Genomic DNA, 21,015 nt, shown 5'->3' with positions numbered 1-21,015 from the left:
ACCAAAACACAAGTAGGTTTTAGTGGACGTGTATAACTCATCATCCATGTGGATTTGATTTTAGAATAAGTATCCACATAAATATCCACAAATAAGACATTAGTATCCACAAATACGTATCCACATAATAAGACATTTTTAGCATCCACATAACAATTAACAAATATTCAACTATAATTGGATAATTAGGTATTCATATATTTTTCTCTGATCATCCAAAAGTAAGTATTCATCTAGATATGTTAACCATCCACATTATAGCGAACAATTATTCAAATATAAATAGATAATGTATAACTAATCAGTATCCATAGCACCTCATCCACATGATGGCATCAAATTTTCATTATACAAACCTAGTTTTTAAGATACAAATACAATCCGCTCCATACAAATTAATGGACACCAATTTTGTAAAGAATGTTGTCAACATAAACAATACATAATGGACACTAGTAGAGAAACATTCTTCTTGGAAACAATGTATTATTATGTTAATTAGGCATTCTTATGTATCCACAAAAAAGTATCCACAAAATAAATATTCACAAAAACGTATCCACAAATAAGTATCCATAAAAAAGTATCTACAAATAAGTATCCACATAATAATTTACAAATATTCAACTATAATTGGATTATATGTAATACAATTATTTATTTTTAAATATAGTAAAATGGATCTTAAAATGTAGAAAAAATAAAATTATAATTAATCATAAAAACAAAATTGAAAATATATGTCATAATAATTAAATAAAATGATTACAAAGAGAGAAAGAGATAAACAAGAAAAGAAAAAGATAAAGAAAAAAGTGAAGAATAGAAAAAAGTGGACAATTCTAGTTAACACTTGGTTAGAGAGTTTTAATCTTTATGATTTTCCAGATGTTTCTAGCACAAAAACCAGTGATATAATTCTCAAATCTTTCTTTATCAATTAAGAACAACATCAATGAATTTGGAAATTTATAAAGAATCTAATACAAGGAGTCAAAAATTATTCAGTTTCAGGTTTTCTAGTAAAAATTCTTCAGACTTGGCTACATTTGTTAAAATTGCGATGAAATTAAATTTCTGATTATGGTTTATGATCTAAAGTTTAGGATATAGAGAATAAAAAAACATGCAATGAAAAAGAGAAAAGTAAAATACGAGAAAAGACAAGAAATGAAGAGAGAGTTGTCTTAAATCTTACTTTTTTATTTGTTTGAGAGAGAGAAAGCAAGTAACAAAGTAAGAAAGAAGAATGAGATAGAGACAAAAAGATATTTGGTTTGGTTACTTTTTAGTTTGTTTTCTTTGTTTATATTTGAGTAAGGGTAAATTTGTCATAAAAATAGTGAACAATAGAAAAAATGCCTCAATATCATAAAGTGTCTAAAATGAAAAAAGTTTCATAGAAAGTGTGTCATTGTGTCAATCTCCCTTAAGTAAATATATATAGTGAAAATGGACCAGATTGATACAAATTTGAAAAAATATTGCTAGATTGACACTCTCTTTTAGGGAAAAACTAGAATAATACAATATTATGTTAAAATTACCAAAAGCCCAATCAAAAATAAAATAAGAAATAAAAATTAAGTAAGAAACAATAGAAAACCCGACACTTTTCTATTAAATCAATAGAAAACATCCCAAAAAGAAAAAATCCCAAACCAAATCGATTAAATCAAAACATCCCAAACCCGAAACTTTTTTTTTAAAACAATAGAAAACTTTGTGTCCTCCGCCGGCGAAGAACAAAGAACGAAGAAGAGGTTATACAGTCCCCATAAAAACCAGATTTGCCGTCATCTTTCGCCGGCGATTAAGAGCTGTAATCACCGGTGTTCACTGCTCCATCCAGTTACAGATACCGGCGTAGTTGGATTAAAGAGTTCCGGCGGCGAAATAAGAACTTAGTGGCTTCGGTGGTTGGTGATTTGTAATCACCGGTGTTCACTGCTCCATCCAGTTACAGACACCGGCGTAGTTGGGTTAAAGAATTCCGGTGGCTTTGAACTTAGTGGCTTCGGTGGTTGGTGATTTTCTCCGGCGGTGAGTTTTAATTGGATTATTATAATAATGACAGAATTGTTAATTGCAATTGTAGATTAACCTTGTTTTTGTTTTGGGTCTTGCTCTTGTGACAGATTCGGTGGGCAGGATTAGGCTTCTTGTTGGGTCTTGATCCTCAATAGCTTGATTATTCCGGTTAGGCTTTATGATATGATATTTTCTCCAATTATCACTGTCTACATTATGCAAGCTCTTTGATTTCCATTGAATTGTATGATGTTTGTATGATTTTAGAGTCCTAAGGAGGATTTGATATACAAGTGGCATTGGACTTAACAGAAGATTAAATCAACCATCTGCAGATAATTGTCCAAACTAAAAGCAGGTATATCTTTTATCCTTATTCACGGATGGGATTTTTGTTTTTCTGTTAGTAAATTTACAGGATTCTATCAACAATGACAATGTTTATAATTTGCAGATTAAGATTATTTTTTAACGTGAGAGTTGAATGTTTGTTTTTTTTACATTGATTCTTGATGTCTATACTGCAGCTAATAGTCTGAACAAACCTTTTTTCTTATTTTCTTGGTGACTCTTGTTTGGTGTTAGTTATACTACATCTGATTGTTGGTAATGCGTGTCAGAATTCTGGAATATATAGTAACCAAATGGCCATGAATTGTTACGTAAGTAGTTCTCTTTTGAGATCATTGGATATCTAACATTTTTAAGTAATAGAAAAAAAAGTATATTGTATCACTGATCAAGTTTCAATTCCAACTGTTGTCCACAAGTCTCAATTGATGGTCATGAGCTTCACGTTTTTATATATTTTGAGTCTTTAGTCATTGAAGAATTGTGTCTTGATTTTATATATTTTTTTTGTGTCGATTTGTTGTTTTTGGATATAATTGCTTATCGGATTCTCTTTGATTTCTTTTAATGAGAGATTTGATATATTGTTTAGGAATGGCATCTTCAAGCAATAGCATCAAATATCCTCCTCTACTTTATGAAGAAGGGAAATCACCTCTCCAACATAGAAGCATGAACCACAATTGTTTTATGTCAAAAATTGGATTTTTGAGAGAAGGATTAGGTGTGGACGTGTGGGATAAACTGAAGGAATCATCTCTTGGAGTGTTTATAAAGTTTGCTGAATTGGAATACACATGGGCTGCGCAGAGAGTTCACTATCTTCGAGATCCTGCAATCATAACTGGTGGTGTATCACCGGGTAAATCCTGCAATAACCTCTTCGAGATCTTGTAACTCAAGACAACATCAAATACCTTGTTATCCAGCCTATAATCCTCATAAACCATTCCAATGCAATCATCAAATCTGCTTTGATCGTTACATTGTAGAATTCGTGAACCCCTTTCATTATCAACAACAAACAACCATTTATTGTTGTCAAAGATCCAATTACCACAAACGAGAATCACCTGCTTCATATTCTCTTGGTTGAATGTGAATTACTCTAAAACGTGAAGGAGGAAATGAAAAAAAAAACCACCTTAAAAGAAAAATAATAGACAAGTCGATTATGAACCCCAAAAGGAAGAAAGCATGATTAAATCCACATTGGAAAGGAGGAAGAAGGAATTTATGGAAAAATAAGATGAACCAAAAAAAGAAAAAAATTTCAGTCGATATAGGAGAGGGGAGGCACGATACAAAAGAGCAAAAAAGGGTAAACCCTTGATTCTCGCCATATATGGCAACTGCTACAAAAGTCTGTCGCTTAACTTAAAAAAAAATCTGTCACCAAAGGCACTAATAAATCTGTCATTACTCTGTAAAAAATCTGTTATAAAAAATCTGTTATCAAATGCGAAATAATAGATTTGTCATTACAGATAACAAATCTGCTGTCACTATATCAACAAAAAACAAAACTGTTATCATTGTATTCATATATAATAAATCTGTTATTAAGCAGCATATTTTTTAGTAAGAAAAAAAAAACTGTCATAACATAAGAAAATCTGCCACAACATATATTGTGCATGTGGGTCAATATAGCAATTTTTAAAAGACTTTCGAAAATCTGTTATCAAACAACAGATTTTCCCTTCAATCCAAAAGTCAGTCATAACTAAAAAAAATCTGTCACCACTAGATGTCAAACTAGCAATTATTTTTACGTATATAAATCTGTCGTAATGTGACAGATTTTTTAAGTGAAAAAATAAAACTGTTGCAACAATCATAAAAAATCTGCCACAAAATTCCTAGAAATTTGACTAAAACAATGAAAATCTGTCATAACTTTATATATAAGTCTGTCGTGTTAAGAAAATCTGCTGTCCATGAAAAATCTGTCGTTACACACTTCAAATAAATCTGCCATATAAAACAAATCTGCCGTCAAATTCTGCAAATTAATCTGCCATCTGAAATAAGTCTGCCAAAAAAAAACTGCCATCAACAATAAATCTGCCACTTGCAAATTAGTCTGCCATTACATGTATGGCAGACTTTTATAAAAAAAAAAAAAAAACCGAAATTGCAGGAATTTTTTACAAAGGGTAATATTGACTTTTGTTTTTTTCCTAACAAAGCAAAAAATGGTATTTTTGGTATGAAACTAACCCAATTGACCCTCAAATTTTAGGAGCTAATCTAGCAATTAACTGCTCAATTTGGGTCAAACTAGTAATTCTCCCAAAAAAAAAATTTTCGGGAAAAATTTTCGATTTTGGCGGGAAAATATTTTTGATTTTGATGACTGTACATTCTTGCTGTCACTCAAAAAAGTGTAATTTGGTCATTTTGTATATAAAGAGGGTAGTTTTAAAAATGGTCAACATGAAGGGGTATTTTAAAAAAGGGGTATGAAAAAGGGGCATTTTTGATAATGCCCCAAAAATGATTACAAATAGATTAGCTATATTAATATAAATAATAATATAAAAATTTAAACATTTTCCTAATATGAAAGAATCTATGTTTATGATAATATTTTATAGAGGTTAAACATTGATTTAAAGATTTTTTCTTAATGACATTGTAAACATAAGACTGTAGTATAGTAAAATTGAATCAAATAAAATTATCAAAAAAGTTAGTAACTACGTATAAAATTATTGTATATAGAATATTCCTCATTTCAAAATTTAAAGCAATTAAAATAATTAAAAATATTAAAATTTTACTAAAAACATTTTTCTTGAAAGATAAATATATTAGTTGGAGGAATGAATACAAAATTATTGGGTAGGAGTTACATTTGAGTTAAATATAGTGTTAAATAGAGTTAAATGCCTTTAAAAGTGGGTTAATTATAAATAAATATTTTAATTTATTTTTGACTTAAAATAAAAGGAATACCAAGTGGCTCAATCAAAATTTAAACTTACACTTTTTGATTGTTTTGTTGATATAAACTCAACACTCACACATAATATTCCAAATTGAAAATATTACTTTTGAAATGACAAACTAAATTAGTTTTAAAAAAAAATTATATGAACTTCAATCTAAATATTTTTTAAAACCCCAAGAAGAACTTCATTGCTTTTGTTTTTTTTTGTTTTTCACTCATCAATTTAATTTATAGTGTTAGATTTCATACTAATGGTTTCATCTTTAGAAGATTTAGTTAAATGGTATTTTAATAATTATATTATTTTCTATACACTTCCAGTTAAACATGATTTCTTTTTGGAATCATTTTTTCATTTTGCTTAAATCAAGAAAATCAATTTTTTATAATTAAGTTCTTTTTGTTTTCAAAAACCTCAAATTTTAAATAATATAAATATTATATTGATCTTTACATATTTATCTATTAGATCACAAAACAAAATAGAGTTTACAAAATAAAATAAACTTTATAAATGGATAATTATATTGATTATTCTAAATTATCAAAAATGATACATGAATTTGTGAGATAACCATAGTACATAATAGAGAATTAGAGATGGATCTTTCAACTTCATAACCTTATTGTGTGGTGAATATTGTAAGAGTATGAAAAATAATGACTTATAAGATGCTAATCTAAAATAGATAATGAAGATAAACCTTTTAAAACAGAAAGTAAATTAAAAAAAATAAAAATTTAGAAAGTATTAAATAAAAATCAACCAAGAGACCAAAACCTTACTTTTATATATATGATTTTCTGTTAAATTTTTTCACACGCACAAAGTCACATGTCTCTAAGTCTCTTGTTTCAAGTTGTTCTACTTCCATTTCTTCTGAAAGTAAGATATAAAAGCCCGAAAGGTTTTAATGGGCCTTACTCGTTGAAATGCAATCGTCTGTGTGAAAACCCCAATTATAATCACTTGACATGTCAGCAAACAAATGACCAAAATAGATGTGATCTCCCGAAGCCGAAAGACGCTTGCTCATATGGGCTCTTGATTTCGTTTAAACGAGAGTCCATCAATTAAAACCAATAAAAGCAGATTAGACAAGACAAAACCATTTGAAGAAAATGGCCAACAATGTTATGATACACTAACACTGCTAGTCTCAGTTCAATGGTCTTAGAGCAGCAAGATCTCTGTATTCTGTATTCTCCGATTCAAGTTCAATTGTCTGACGCAAGACCTACATAATAAAGTCTTTAACTTTTGACGGATCAAAAAAAACTATTTTTTTTTTTTTGGTCAATAAAACTATTATTATCCGATTATAACATATAACATACTTTGTTTTTATTAGTGTATCATTGCGTTACCATCCAAATACACATGTTTTGCAAAAGAAAATCATATCACTATCAAATATATCTAGTGCTAGCAATGTTTGGTAAACCAAACGGGATTGTTGAGATATTTTAGTGTCTACAAATTGATTCAAATCATGGTCGGCATAAAATGATTCATCATGCTCATGAACCGATATATGGTTCGTTAAGGGACCAAATTTTTTTGAGAACTAGGTTTTTTTTGTTTGTTCAATTAATACCACGTCAGTTGTAATTGTTTCATTATATATGCTGATTACCATGGTTTATTAATTTATACCCACTTCAGTTCAATTGTTTTATTATGTTGCCTATTAAAATTAACAAATAAATGAGAAGTCATTTTAAAAACATCAAGCAATATACTATTATACATATGATATCAAAATGTATCTATCAATATCAAGAAAAAGTGATAGCTTAGTTAGGGATGAAGTCAATGGTTCTCTAATATTCGCTTAGAAAACAAATCTCATTTTGCTTTTTGTTGTGGTAAAGTTTACAAAATGATGTGGTTGGTTCCAAAATCCAAACCCAAAGATATCTTCACATGTGATTATGTGGACTAAAAAGCATATAAAGAAACGGTGGCTGTATGTGATAGATATTGATTATTGAAGTTACTTTATCCTTCCGTTGGTCAGCAACTCAGCATATAATCTTCCCTACGTCTACGTGCCATAGAATTTAAATTGGTTGAGTTACAACTAGCTAGCGATGATATCACTGTTTCAGGATTCAAGACGGTTTAGATATCCAATTTAAAACAACAATTGATATCATGGGTGACGGAGAGGGTATGATGGCGGCAACAAAAATAGAAAACGGCACAAAAAAATTAGAGACAATCTTTTGAAATCTTGTAAATTTGGAGTGTGTGTAATTAGAGACAATCTTGTAAATTTGGAGTGTGTGTAATTTTTGGCTTGGTGCTTTTTGCTTACCTAAGAGGTGTTTAACGGAGATTGATTTTATGTGTGTGGGTTTTCTCTGGTCGGGACCGGATATGAATCCTAACAAAGCAAAGGTTTCTTGGGAAGTAGTTTGTAAGCCTAAAGTTGAAGGTGGGCTTGGTCTCCGGTCACTTCATGAAGCAAACATTGTGAGTTGTTTGAAGTTGATTTGGCGAGTGGTGTCTAAAAGAGACTCTTTATGGGTTAAATGGGTTCAGACAAACTTGTTAAAGGGGGCATCCTTTTGGTCGGTCTCGGAGACCACTAGTGTGGGTTCTTGGATTTGGAAGAAGCTTCTCAAGTACCGAGGAATAGCTACCACTTTCTGTAGAGTTGATGTGGAGAATGGAGAGAGCACTTCTTTTTGGTATGATTGGTGGTCGGATTTGGGTCGACTCATGGATGTATTCGGGGATCGAGGGGTTATTGATTTGGGGATAAGTAAGCAGAGTTCTTTGGCTGAAGTGTGGGTTTCACGTCGACACCAGCGTCGACATAGAGGAGACCAACTTAATGCTGTTGAGCAGGCTCTGGTTTCTCGGAGGGACCTGCGTCTGGAGTCAGATGATCAAGTTCTATGGCGAGGTAAGAATGATGTGTTTAAGATGAAATTCTCAACTAAGGATACTTGGAATCATATCCGAACTATGGCTAATACGGGGGTTTGGTTTACGCATGGCACACCAAAATTCTCTTTCTGTGTATGGTTGGCTGTACAAGATCGTCTTTCGACCGGGGCTCGAATGGTTATGTGGAATGGGACTGCTGCAGGAAATTGTGTTTTCTGCAATTTCATGTTAAAAACGTGAGATCACATTTTCTTTTCTTGCTCCTTTTTCTCTGGGGTGTGGTCGGCTCTTGCTAAGGGGCTGTTTAAGTCTCACTTTTCTACGGATTGGTCTGCTATAATGGCTCACCTATCACTCTCTACTCTTCCCTGCGTCGAAGGTTTCCTCCTCAGGTATGTCTTTCAAGTGGTGGTGTATACTTTTTGGCGTGAACGTAATGGTAGAAGACATGGTGATCCGCCACATTCTGCTACATATTTGGTCGGATGGATTGATCGGCAAGTTTGGGATCAGCTCATGGCGATTGGACGGTCGGGCGATCGTCGGTATGAAGAGGCGTTTCAAATGTGGCTACAAGCGTGTCTTTAGATTTCTTTTATCGCTAAACTCTGTTTCAACCTTTATAATTTTAGTTCCAAACATTTAGCTTTTGCTGCAGTAGTTGTAAAACCGTAATTTTTCTTTGAATATAATTTAACATTAAATTCAAAAAAAAAATTAGAGACAATCCTCCTTTAAAATCCAAATAAATTTGGGACATGACTTAATTTAATTGTGTCCGGGTCGCGTTAAGAATAAAATTTCAGATTTGAGTTGAAGTGGAGTTAGACGAACAAAGAATGATCTATTTTGTCCATATAGATTTTAAAGGTTCTAAGCTGTAACACGTACGTTAATCTAGTATAACTATAGAGTATAGATGTATAAGAGGTTGATTTTGCATGCACTACATATATAATCGATCACGCACGAAATCCATCACGCTATTAGACATATAACGTAGTTTGGGACATATTTTTAAATACTCCAAATACAAGTTACATCACCATATGCATTATCCTTCTTTTTTTTTTTGGCAACCATGCATTATCCTTAAAATCTATATTTTCTTATACGTGGGATCTTATAAGTTGGGAAGTTTGGGATTTGTAGTTGTACGTGGCCTAAAGGACTTAGGTACCCCTAAATCCTCAGTTCCTCACCAACCACATGGTGATAAGTGCCCCCTACAACAAACGGAAATTGCCAACCCCCGGGGGAGATGACAGACCAGAGAAAAGCTTTTGGAGCTTTCTTTTTGTAGCATTCCTTGTTATTAAAACCAATTATATGTATGTCTGTAGTGCATGCAAAATCAACCTCATTATACATCTATATACTCTCTAGTTTTACTAGAGTAACAACGTGTTGGAACTTAGAACCTTTTGAAATCTGTATGGACAAAAAACAGATCAGTCTTTGTTCGTTGAACAGCAGCCACACGAAATACACTAATTTAATAACCTCTTTTGCATCAAGAAACTAAACGATACGAAACGGTGCAGGTGAAAGAAATAAAACACATATTTGGGTATTTTCATTGCACGTGAACAGCATAATTGCTTAATTGGAATTAACCTTATCAGAAATTATGTGACATGGTTAATCATTCGTAGGTACGTGAACGATATTAGTTTTTTTTTTTTTTTGCTAAGAATGTAAATATTTCATTAAAATGAAAATAGTTAGGAATTACAATGAAGCGCAAGAAGACCTATATGGTTTGGTTCCATTGTAAAAAAGGATAAAAAACATGGAAGCAAATTAAGAACAATCAGTCCACCGACTTCGACAAAAGCAATGACGCTGTCGGAATCAATGAAGTGATAAACACAGTCAGTCGATCGACATCGACAAAAACGATATAAGTTTCTATCAGTTTTTAATTAAAAAAAAATCAAGTTTTGTCTAAAATATTTAAGACGTTGAAAGTATTTTTGACTACTAATCTCTACTAACAGATAATTTTATCTTTCTAAACATAGCTCCAAAATATAAATCCCAATAAAATAGCATTGAAACAAAATTCATGCAAAATAAAAAAAAATTATACTAGATGACAAAAAAAATATTATACGATTACGAAACCCAATTTTATCCACAATTTTTTTTTAAGTACAAATAAATAAATTTTTATAAACCACGGGTTATATATATATATATATATTTTACAGATGTAATTTATATTTATATAGCTTTTTTAATGTAATTTGAAATAGAAAACCAAACTGTTATAAGAGGAAATTTATACAATACACTGTCAATACCTTTTTTTTTCTTTTTCCTCAAATGATACTTATATTAAATCAAGTTGGTCAATAGTCAATACATAGTCAATACCATTATTATCAATAATAAGTACCATTTAAGGAAATGGATTAAAATTAGTGGTTAATTAAGTAAAATGGTTATAATGTTCTTTTTCTGAGGGGGAAAAAGAAGACCTTCGCTTCTTCTCTCTGTCGTCCATATATTTTACATCTTGGCTCTCTCTCTCGTAAGGGGTGACGTTATCACTCTCTCTAATATTCTTCTTCAATCTCTCTCTGAGGGAATCAAATACAAAACAAAGAGACACACACCCATCCTTTTTTATATTTCTCTCAGGGCCATACATACAGATGAGTACATAAAGATCCCTTTTTGAGCTTTTTCGTGATTTGCCAAATCTCTCCAGGTAAAGAGGTAAAGCCTCTCTTTTTCTTCGTTGCAGCTTTTTCCTAGAGAGTGGGATTGATAGTTTAGTTTTGTGGATTTCAAAAATCGTGTTTTTTTTTTACGAGATATCGTCTTAAATGCAGAGTCTTTTCATGAAAGTTTTGGTTTTTTTTTTAATTTTGGTTGGTGTGGAACGATTGAACTCTCTCAATCTTGTTCTTCGTTAGCTTTTATTGCTTGTCACTGTTCTATCCTTTTTTTTTTAATAATGATTCTGCGTTCTCTGGAATTGATTAAATGCGATATTCCCCTTTTACGAATGTTATTTAATTATCATTCTCACTCTGGGTCCATTTGTTCTCACTTGAGCACATCATGATTGATTTATGATTTTGTTTTTTTTTTTAAGTTGTAAAGATTTAAGCTTTTTATTTTATTTATTGCTATGGTCTCGGAAACAAATTAAAGTTTTTTTTTTTTTGCAGGGTAGTGAATTGGTGTGGTGACTTGTGATGCACTGTGTCTGAGGGACAGGAAGAGATAAAGATGGGGTTTGAGCTGTTTGAGTGGTATTGTAAGCCGGTGCCTAATGGTGTTTGGACAAAGCAAGTGGCTAATGCATTTGGTGCATACACCCCTTGTGCTACTGACTCTTTTGTGCTTAGTATCTCTCAACTGGTTCTGTTGGTTCTGTGCTTGTATCGTATATGGCTCACCTTGAAGGATCACAAGGTGGAGAGGTTCTGCTTGAGGTCAAAATTGTATAACTATTTCTTGGGTCTCTTGGCTACTTATGCTACTGCTGAGCCTTTGTTCAGATTGATCATGGGGATTTCAGTTTTGGATTTGGATGGACCCGGGCTTCCTCCTTTTGAGGTGGCTTGTTCGTTGAAAATAATTTTGTATCTTTTTAAGTCTTATGTATGTTTGGCCTAATAGATAGTGTTGTTTTTTTTGTGTGATTTCTTTGGCAGGCCGTCGGTTTGGGTGTCAAAGCTTTTGCTTGGGGCTCTGCAATGGTCATGATTTTTATAGAAACGAAAATTTACATCCGTGAACTCCGTTGGTATGTCAGGTTTGCTGTCATATATGCTCTCGTGGGGGATACTGTCTTGCTAAATCTTGTTCTCTCAGTCAAGGAGTTCTATAGCAGGTTAGTAAATGTTGGAGTTATATGGTTTTATGCTAGTCATTGTTCTTCTAGTATGGCCTGGTTTAGCAGGGTGAATTCATGCTTTTTTTTTCATTGCAGTTATGTACTGTATCTCTACGCAAGTGAGGTGGCATCTCAGGTTAGCTCACTTAGCCTCCTTTCGAGAGTCCAAAATCGTAGAAGCGTAGCGCTGTCATAGATGTCATAGATCTTTACTGGATGCTATGTCTAAATCAGGGTGAATTTTGGTTTTACTTCAGGTTCTGTTTGGAATCCTCTTGTTTATGCATCTTCCCAATTTGGATCCTTACCCTGGCTACATGCCAGTGCGTATTGAAACTGTTGATGATTATGAGTATGAAGAGATTTCTGATGGACAACAAATATGCCCAGAGAGGCATGCAAATATATTTGACAGTAAGTCAGTCTGCATTATTTTCATTAATCAGAATTTGCAGACATGATCTCTGGCCTCATTCCTGCATTCTTACTGCGTAACCTAAGTTTGTATATGTTCAGAACTTATTACAACTTTCATGGATCGAGAAATATATTTCAAGTGTGGCTAGTTGTTAACTGGTCATTTTTTCCTTATTTGAAGATTAATAGTCGGCTATAGATTCTTCAATTTTTAAATTTCGTTTTCAGTTCTGTTAAAAACTGATTGTGACTGTAAGACATAGCGTAGTCTATATTGCCACACTGCAGTGTTTTGCAATTTGCACACTCCATTCTAAGACATCTTTTGTGATTCACCCGATCCCCTTCATTTAATTTCCTTGTTTGGCCGCAGAAATCTTTTTCTCATGGATGAATCCCTTGATGACTCTGGGATCTAAAAGGCCTCTAACAGAGAAGGATGTGTGGCATCTGGACACTTGGGATCAGACTGAAACTCTGTTCATGAGGTACTCGTTATAATGCTTAAATCTTGTAAAATGTAAGTGACTGACATGGGTTTTTAATAACTTATGTATCCTTTTATAGTTTCCAGCAATCCTGGGATAAGGAACTGCAAAAACCGCAACCGTGGCTGTTGAGAGCATTGAACAATAGTCTGGGAGGAAGGTTTTGGTGGGGAGGAATTTGGAAGGTACTTTCTTCTGCCTCCTTCGGGTTTTCTCTTTGATTCGTGCTTCCAAAGTCTTTCCTCTCTTTATTATGATGACATGGTTATCGTACAATGGTCACTGGTGCCATGTCATGTTGAATAATCGTGATTCCTTAGACTGTCCTTTAAAATTTACATGGTGTGACAGTCAATTAGAAGGAAGTCGTGCGTTCTCAAATTTTTATTTAACTGGTTCATTGTACTTACACATATTTATTTACATTTGTATGCACAGATCGGGAATGATTGCTCACAATTTGTGGGGCCTCTTTTACTAAATCAACTTTTAAAGGTTTGTTCTTCTCCATCTTTTTTTGTTGTTGTTGTACTAATTTGTGAGTTATTTGAATTTAGTTGACATAATATCTTCGAACTTCCATTTCGCATGGATCACAGTCGAGCTCATATCTACCAAGTTTTCTTGGTAGATTCAGACTCCTATTATTGTTTCAATATTCTTATCTGACAATATCTCTCATTTTGGTCCTCTAACTATATGCAGTCAATGCAAGAAGATGAGCCAGCTTGGAAGGGTTACATCTACGCGTTCTCAATTTTTGTTGGAGTGGTATGAACTGAAGTCCTTCTCTCTCTCTCTCTTTGAATTCTCCTCCATGATCTTGGCTAATTCTTGTCCATAGTAGACGTATCAAGTTGTGAAACTGACATCTGTGCTACCTCTGTATGCTGGGTCTAAGTTTACTTTAAATTGATTATAACAGAAACAGGAGATGTCCCCTAATGCTACTTTAAAATTTTGTTGGTCTTAAGTTCTCAATATTTGTGTATTAGATAGGTTCTGACTTTATGTAGTTTAGGGTGAGACTTAAAGCTATGGATTCGTCAAGTGATTGATATTGATGACAACATTTCCAGGTACTGGGGGTGCTATGCGAAGCTCAATATTTCCAGAATGTCATGCGTGTTGGTTACCGATTGAGATCTGCTCTGGTAAATTTTAAGTTTCACTTTACTTCCAAATTTCTACCTGATGTTCATCATTTTTCCGTTTGTTTTATTGGGTGCATATACCAGTGCCAATCTGTTTGCTGAAAGCCATGATTACAATTATTTTGTTTAGGACTAAGTATATCTTATAAACATGGTTTTTCTTTTCTATATACTGTATGGTGCAAAAGTAAAGTCTGTGCCAAAAGCACTATTCTGTTTCAGATGATTGAGTATGCTGTCTTTTCTTTCTGGAAATTTCGCCTATTTCATATCCTTCCATTAGAGAATACAAATTCAGCTTCCTGATTCAGTTCATGCTTTGCTAGTGAAAATATTGTTATGCAGCTGCGTTTGTACGAGATGGAAGATATTTTGAACGTAGATGATTTGCAAAATTGGTCTTCCTGTTGATGACTTATTCCTTTTGTAGATTGCTGCTGTGTTCCGCAAATCGTTGAGGTTGACTAATGAAGGCCGTAGAAAGTTTCAAACGGGAAAGATAACCAACTTAATGACAACCGATGCCGAATCTCTTCAGGTGCGTAGCCCCGTCATACTTTTGATACAATATTGCATGTTTCTTAATATCCGGGTACATTTCATAGTTTTAAGTCTGGGCTTGAATGTTCAATTTTGTCTTCAGGTGGTTATGAATGTTTACAGTCACTGTTACTTTTTGGTCAAAAAAGTTGCATTTACTTATAATTGTTTTCCTGCATGTGATCTACTGAATCTGTTTGCTAGGTCTAAGATTGCTTTCCTGCATGTGGTCTTGAAGTTGGATTTTCCCTTCTTCTATATATTTTGTTCTTATATGCCTACTAAACCTGGGTCTTGTTTAATGTTTTCCTCTAAACTGTGCCTGGTATCAATATTGATTATCTAATCGACCAGATGTACTTCGTACTAATTTTTCCCTCTCTGTGGCAGCAAATTTGCCAATCACTTCACACCATGTGGTCGGCTCCATTTCGTATAATTGTAGCACTGATTCTCCTCTATCAACAATTGGGTGTTGCCTCTCTCATTGGTGCATTGTTGTTGGTCCTTATGTTCCCTTTACAGGTCCACGTACCTTCTATAACTCCTCATGTTTCTCCTTTGTATTTCATATTGCTCTCCACTGTTGACTTGTTCTTTTGCACACCTAAAGGCTGCCGTTTCTTCGTCTCCGTCTCCTTAACTTGTTCTCTGTTGTCTTGAAACAGACTGTTATTATAAGCAAAATGCAAAAGCTGACAAAGGAAGGTCTGCATCGTACTGACAAGCGAATTGGCCTTATGAATGAGGTTTTAGCTGCAATGGATACAGTAAAGTAAGAAACTCTATAAACCAATTCTTTTTCTGGGATGCATGGTTATCAATTTGCAGGCAATTTGTACTAAACCAAAATGCCACAGGTGTTATGCTTGGGAAAACAGTTTCCAGTCCAAGGTCCAAACTGTACGTGATGATGAATTATCTTGGTTCCGGACATCACAGCTTTTGGGAGCGGTATGACAGCATAATACCACTTTTCTCTTTTTGTGTTTATATTGATCATCTTGTTGTGAGCTTTCTTCAAGTTCTTCAAACATTGGAATTGTGGGTGTGGCTATATGTTGCAATGTTCGTGCATGATTTGCATAAATTGCATTGAATATTTTAATTTATAATTCGTAAGATTGTTTATTTTGTAACTTTTGCTTGGTTTTGCCTTTGTTTTGCAGTTGAATATGTTCATACTGAACAGCATTCCTGTTCTCGTGACTATTGTTTCATTTGGTGTGTTCACCTTGCTTGGAGGAGACCTGACCCCTGCACGAGCTTTTACATCGCTCTCTCTCTTTGCTGTGCTTCGTTTTCCTCTCTTCATGCTTCCAAACATTATAACTCAGGTGATTTCTTGAAGCAATTGTTGCAGCCATTTTTTTCATTTCTGGTGCTGAAGAATAGTGAGGTCTTTTGCAATGCATGTGTTTTAAGTAGAAATTTTGGTTCTTGTAGTTACTCTCGTTTGTTTATTAAATCTGTGACTCATATTTTAAATTTACATGTCGGAGGGTATACTTTCTGGTGCCAGAGACAGATGCCAATGCTGACTAGTGTTTACTTGTAGGTGGTAAATGCTAATGTATCCTTAAAACGATTGGAGGAGGTGTTGGCGACAGAAGAGAGAATTCTCTTACCAAATCCTCCCATTGAACCCGGACAGCCAGCCATCTCAATAAGAAATGGAAATTTCTCTTGGGATTCTAAGGTGCCGCTTGTGTATTCTATACCATGTTCCTTCTTTCACTTTCTTTTATTACCTTTGTCAATAAAAGGTACAAAAATCAAGCTAAACGTGTTTATCTGCAGGGTGATAGGCCGACGTTGTCAAATATAAACTTGGACGTACCCCTTGGCAGCCTAGTTGCTGTGGTTGGTAGTACAGGCGAAGGAAAAACCTCTCTAATATCTGCTATCCTTGGGGAACTTCCTGCAACATCTGATGCAATGGTTACTCTCAGAGGATCAGTTGCTTATATTCCACAAGTTTCATGGATCTTCAATGCAACAGTATGTTCTTCTATTCTTTTTACATTTAAGTTGGCTGACATTTGCAGTTTGTTGCTATACATAATGTTGATGTATTTCTTTTGTCTTTTATAGTAGAACTGTATGTGTTCAAAAATGCGTCAGTTACGGGACACACTTAGTGGATAATTTCTTCAGTAATGATTCTAAGCTGTTTTGAACAGAGGACTGATACGAGTTTTCTTAATAAAATTTCTAGGTACGCGACAATATATTGTTTGGCTCTCCCTTTGACCGTGAAAGATATGAAAGGGTCATTGATGTGACTGCACTCAAGCATGACCTAGAGTTACTGCCTGTAAGTTTTGAGGAGAACTTCGTGTACTTGATAACAAGGATTTGTCTTATCTGTTCTCGTGTTCTTAAGTTCGTTTCAATCTCTTTGTCATGCCTGGTAGGGTGGTGATCTCACGGAGATTGGAGAAAGAGGTGTTAACATCAGTGGAGGACAGAAGCAGAGGGTTTCAATGGCTAGGGCCGTTTACTCAAATTCAGATGTGTACATCTTTGATGACCCCTTAAGTGCCCTTGATGCTCATGTTGGTCAACAGGTACCGACTCGTTGATTCTTTTTGATAAGACTGGTCTATTTCATTCTTGCATCTATCGTACTATAACATTTTGTTTATGGTCACTATGGGACTACTGTCAGTCTGATTTCTAGAACTAATTGTTTCAGGTTTTTGAAAAATGCATAAAAAGAGAATTGGGCCAGAAAACAAGAGTTCTTGTTACAAACCAGCTCCACTTCCTATCGCATGTGGATAGAATTGTACTTGTCCATGAAGGCACAGTGAAAGAGGAAGGAACATATGAAGAGCTATCCAATAATGGCCCTTTGTTCCAGAGGTTAATGGAAAATGCTGGGAAGGTGGAAGAATATTCAGAAGAAAATGGAGAAGCTGTGGCCGATCAAACGGCAGTACAACCAGTTGCGAATGGGGACACAAATGGTCTTCAGATGAATGGAAGTGACGATAAGAAATCCAAGGAAGGAAATAAAAAAGGAGGAAAATCTGTCCTCATCAAGCAAGAAGAACGTGAAACCGGAGTTGTGAGTTGGAGAGTCCTGAAGAGGTAACTTGAACATTTGGCTTTTGCACTCTTAATATCTGTTTGCAACTTCCCCTAAAGTCGAAATATCTGTAGGTATTTCTTCTTGGTCCAACAGGTCCATTTACTTGATGTGTTTTACAACGAACAAAGCATATTCCATATGTTTTTTTGGCTGAAACTGCGGAATACCAAAATGACTTTTCCAGTCTCTTACCAATGTTTTCAGGTACCAGGATGCACTTGGAGGGGCATGGGTAGTGATGATTCTCCTTTCATGCTACGTCTTGACAGAAGTCTTTCGGGTTAGCAGCAGCACGTGGTTGAGCGAGTGGACTGATGCAGGAACTCCAAAGAGTCATGGACCCCTTTTCTACAATCTCATATATGCACTTCTCTCGTTTGGACAGGTATGAATATATTTGCCTGATGGATGAGTTATGAGATAACAACATAACATATATAGTGGCGAAGGTAGAAAAGGTTAAAGTTAGGGATATTTTTGCTGAGACTCCTTCTTCTTGCTTTCAGGTTTTGGTGACATTGACCAATTCATATTGGTTGATTATGTCCAGTCTTTATGCAGCTAAGAAGTTACACGACAATATGCTTCATTCCATACTAAGGGCCCCTATGTCCTTCTTTCATACCAATCCACTAGGACGGATAATAAATCGATTCGCAAAAGATCTGGGTGATATTGATCGAACTGTGGCCGTCTTTGTAAACATGTTTATGGGTCAAGTCTCACAGCTTATTTCAACTGTTGTCTTGATTGGCATTGTAAGCACTCTGTCCTTATGGGCCATCATGCCCCTCCTGGTCTTGTTTTATGGAGCGTATCTTTATTACCAGGTAATATACCTTCTAACCGTGGCATTTAAATAATTTAGATCTAGTATACAGATGATTGATGTTACACATTTCTGTTTAGCCCCTATTTGTCATGTCTTCGAGTTCGTTTGGTCCTTAACTTGTCTACACTCATCTGACAGCAAAAGTCCTGCACATGTGTTGTGTGTTAACCATTTTTCTTATTGTAGAACACTGCCCGTGAGGTTAAGCGTATGGATTCAATTTCAAGATCGCCCGTTTATGCACAATTTGGAGAGGCATTGAATGGCTTATCAACTATCCGTGCTTACAAAGCATATGATCGGATGGCTGAAATCAACGGAAGATCAATGGATAATAACATCAGATTCACTCTTGTCAACATGGGTGCCAACCGGTGGCTCGGAATCCGTTTAGAAACTCTTGGTGGTCTTATGATTTGGCTGACAGCATCGTTTGCTGTCATGCAGAATGGACGAGCGGAGAACCAACAGGAATTTGCATCTACAATGGGTTTGCTTCTCAGTTATGCCTTAAATATTACTAGCTTGTTAACAGGTGTTTTGAGGCTTGCGAGTTTGGCTGAGAATAGTCTAAACGCGGTTGAGCGTGTTGGCAACTATATAGAGATACCGCCAGAGGCTCCACCTGTCATTGAGAACAACCGTCCACCTCCTGGATGGCCATCATCTGGATCCATAAAATTTGAGGATGTTGTTCTCCGTTACCGCCCTCAGTTACCCCCTGTGCTTCATGGTGTTTCTTTCTTCATTCATCCAACAGACAAAGTGGGGATTGTTGGAAGGACTGGTGCTGGGAAGTCAAGCCTGTTGAATGCGTTATTTAGAATTGTGGAGGTGGAAAAAGGAAGGATCTTAATCGATGAGTGTGACATTGGGAAGTTTGGACTGATGGACCTACGTAAAGTGCTCGGAATCATTCCACAGTCACCAGTTCTTTTCTCAGGAACTGTGAGATTCAATCTCGATCCATTTGGTGAACACAATGATGCTGATCTTTGGGAGTCTCTGGAGAGGGCACACTTGAAGGATACCATCCGCAGAAATCCTCTTGGTCTTGATGCTGAGGTACTCAGCTACCATTTGTATCTTGAGATTTAATGGCTACCTGTATTAATATGGAGTACTCTTTTTAAATGGTAATAACTGATTTTGAGTCTTTGTTGTTGCGTTCCACTTCAGGTTTCCGAGGCAGGAGAGAATTTCAGTGTGGGACAGAGACAGTTGTTGAGTCTTTCACGTGCGCTGTTGCGGAGATCTAAGATACTCGTCCTTGATGAAGCAACTGCTGCTGTTGATGTTAGAACTGATGCCCTCATTCAGAAGACTATCCGAGAAGAATTCAAGTCATGCACGATGCTCATCATCGCTCACCGTCTCAATACCATCATTGACTGTGACAAAATTCTCGTGCTTGATTCCGGAAGAGTATGAACTTGATTTTCAAACACTCACTCTTTCAATCTCACACTCTACTTGTTTCTCAGTTAACCTGTTCTATTCCAATTTGTCAACTCAGGTTCAAGAATTTAGTTCACCGGAGAACCTTCTTTCAAATGAAGGAAGCTCTTTCTCGAAGATGGTTCAAAGCACTGGAGCTGCGAATGCTGAGTACTTGCGTAGTTTAGTACTCGACAACAAGCGTGCCAGAGATGACTCACTACACTTACAAGGCCAGAGGAAGTGGTTAGCTTCTTCTCGCTGGGCTGCAGCCGCTCAGTTTGCTCTGGCTGCGAGTCTTACTTCGTCGCACAACGATCTTCAAAGCCTTGAAATTGAAGATGATAGCAGCATTTTGAAGAGAACAAACGATGCGGTTGTGACTCTGCGCAGTGTTCTCGAGGGGAAACACGACAAAGAGATTGCAGAGTCTCTTGAGGAACATAATATCTCTAGAGAGGGATGGTTGTCATCACTCTATAGAATGGTTGAAGGTAAATAAATATATCATATAAATCTCTCGACGAATGCTTACCTGAAAATATGATTCTATATGCAAAATCTTAATCATCACACCGAAACATTAAAGTCCATTCGTGCTCTTATATTGAACCCTTGCTTGCTACTGTCTATATTTTCAGGGCTTGCAGTGATGAGCAGATTGGCAAGGAACCGAATGCAACAACCAGATTACAATTTCGAAGGAAATACATTTGACTGGGACAATGTCGAGATGTAGATAAGTTCAAGTTAAGCTAGGTATCATCGTCCTTCCTACAGAAACATTTTCTTACCTTGACCGAAATTAAGAATTTTGGATTCCTTAAGTTCCATTTTCATAAACTAAACTAAAGAAAATCAAAGATTGTTGTGCATTTCCTGCCAAATAGAGTAAATATTGTTGTGTACTTCCTACTAAATAGAGTAGTTACTTGAGTATCCTTCTGACTCGTAAATGGG

The 21,015-nt window shown here is 35.1% G+C and overlaps 2 protein-coding genes and 1 long non-coding RNA gene across 4 annotated transcripts; all 3 read left to right on the top strand.

Annotated features, from left to right (window-relative positions):
- The first annotated feature begins 1,672 nt into the window (after positions 1 to 1,672).
- LOC104786092 (uncharacterized) lies at positions 1,673 to 3,413 on the top strand. The gene is made up of 4 exons (XR_015598032.1): positions 1,673 to 2,043; positions 2,139 to 2,199; positions 2,299 to 2,389; positions 2,975 to 3,413. It is a non-coding gene; the product is annotated as an uncharacterized LOC104786092 (long non-coding RNA).
- Positions 3,414 to 7,721: 4,308 nt separating this feature from the next.
- On the top strand, positions 7,722 to 8,477 carry LOC147943357 (uncharacterized). The gene has a single exon (XM_087512220.1). It carries the CDS (start codon positions 7,722 to 7,724, stop codon positions 8,475 to 8,477), a length of 756 nt encoding a protein of 251 aa, XP_087368346.1.
- Positions 8,478 to 10,662: 2,185 nt separating this feature from the next.
- LOC104786090 (ABC transporter C family member 2) lies at positions 10,663 to 20,975 on the top strand. Of its 2 annotated transcripts, none has more exons than XM_087513304.1 (26): positions 10,663 to 10,953; positions 11,420 to 11,810; positions 11,909 to 12,087; positions 12,187 to 12,226; positions 12,348 to 12,504; positions 12,881 to 12,995; positions 13,075 to 13,180; positions 13,434 to 13,490; positions 13,701 to 13,766; positions 14,075 to 14,149; positions 14,580 to 14,687; positions 15,080 to 15,214; positions 15,358 to 15,464; positions 15,550 to 15,643; positions 15,859 to 16,026; positions 16,248 to 16,388; positions 16,490 to 16,690; positions 16,908 to 17,006; positions 17,107 to 17,259; positions 17,388 to 17,785; positions 17,991 to 18,171; positions 18,293 to 18,616; positions 18,805 to 19,683; positions 19,798 to 20,043; positions 20,135 to 20,549; positions 20,697 to 20,975. In XM_087513304.1, the coding sequence occupies exons 2-26, from the start codon at positions 11,481 to 11,483 to the stop codon at positions 20,792 to 20,794; spliced, it is 4,872 nt and encodes a 1,623-aa protein (XP_087369430.1). In that variant the 5' UTR covers positions 10,663 to 10,953; positions 11,420 to 11,480; the 3' UTR covers positions 20,795 to 20,975. The 2 variants fall into 2 exon arrangements, with proteins under 2 accessions (XP_087369430.1, XP_087369429.1); XM_087513303.1 differs by having other exon boundaries at positions 10,663 to 10,961.
- Positions 20,976 to 21,015: the final 40 nt, after the last annotated feature.

This window comes from Camelina sativa, chromosome 5 (genome assembly GCF_030686135.1).
Source record: "Camelina sativa cultivar CO46 ecotype springtype chromosome 5, ASM3068613v1".
NCBI lineage: Eukaryota > Viridiplantae > Streptophyta > Magnoliopsida > Brassicales > Brassicaceae > Camelina > Camelina sativa.
The sequence above is the reverse complement of the archived record's forward strand: the minus strand, read 5'-3'. Positions and strand labels throughout refer to the sequence as shown.

Bases quoted from the DNA above. Each gene is read 5' to 3' on its own strand.
- LOC147943357 (XM_087512220.1), top strand. From the start codon at position 7,722: ATGAATCCTAACAAAGCAAAGGTTTCTTGGGAAGTAGTTTGTAAGCCT.
- LOC104786090 (XM_087513304.1), top strand. From the start codon at position 11,481: ATGGGGTTTGAGCTGTTTGAGTGGTATTGTAAGCCGGTGCCTAATGGT. The intron at 13,181-13,433 runs GTACTTTCTTCT...TTGTATGCACAG, and splicing joins GGTGGGGAGGAATTTGGAAG to ATCGGGAATGATTGCTCACA. The intron at 19,684-19,797 runs GTACTCAGCTAC...GTTCCACTTCAG, and splicing joins CTCTTGGTCTTGATGCTGAG to GTTTCCGAGGCAGGAGAGAA.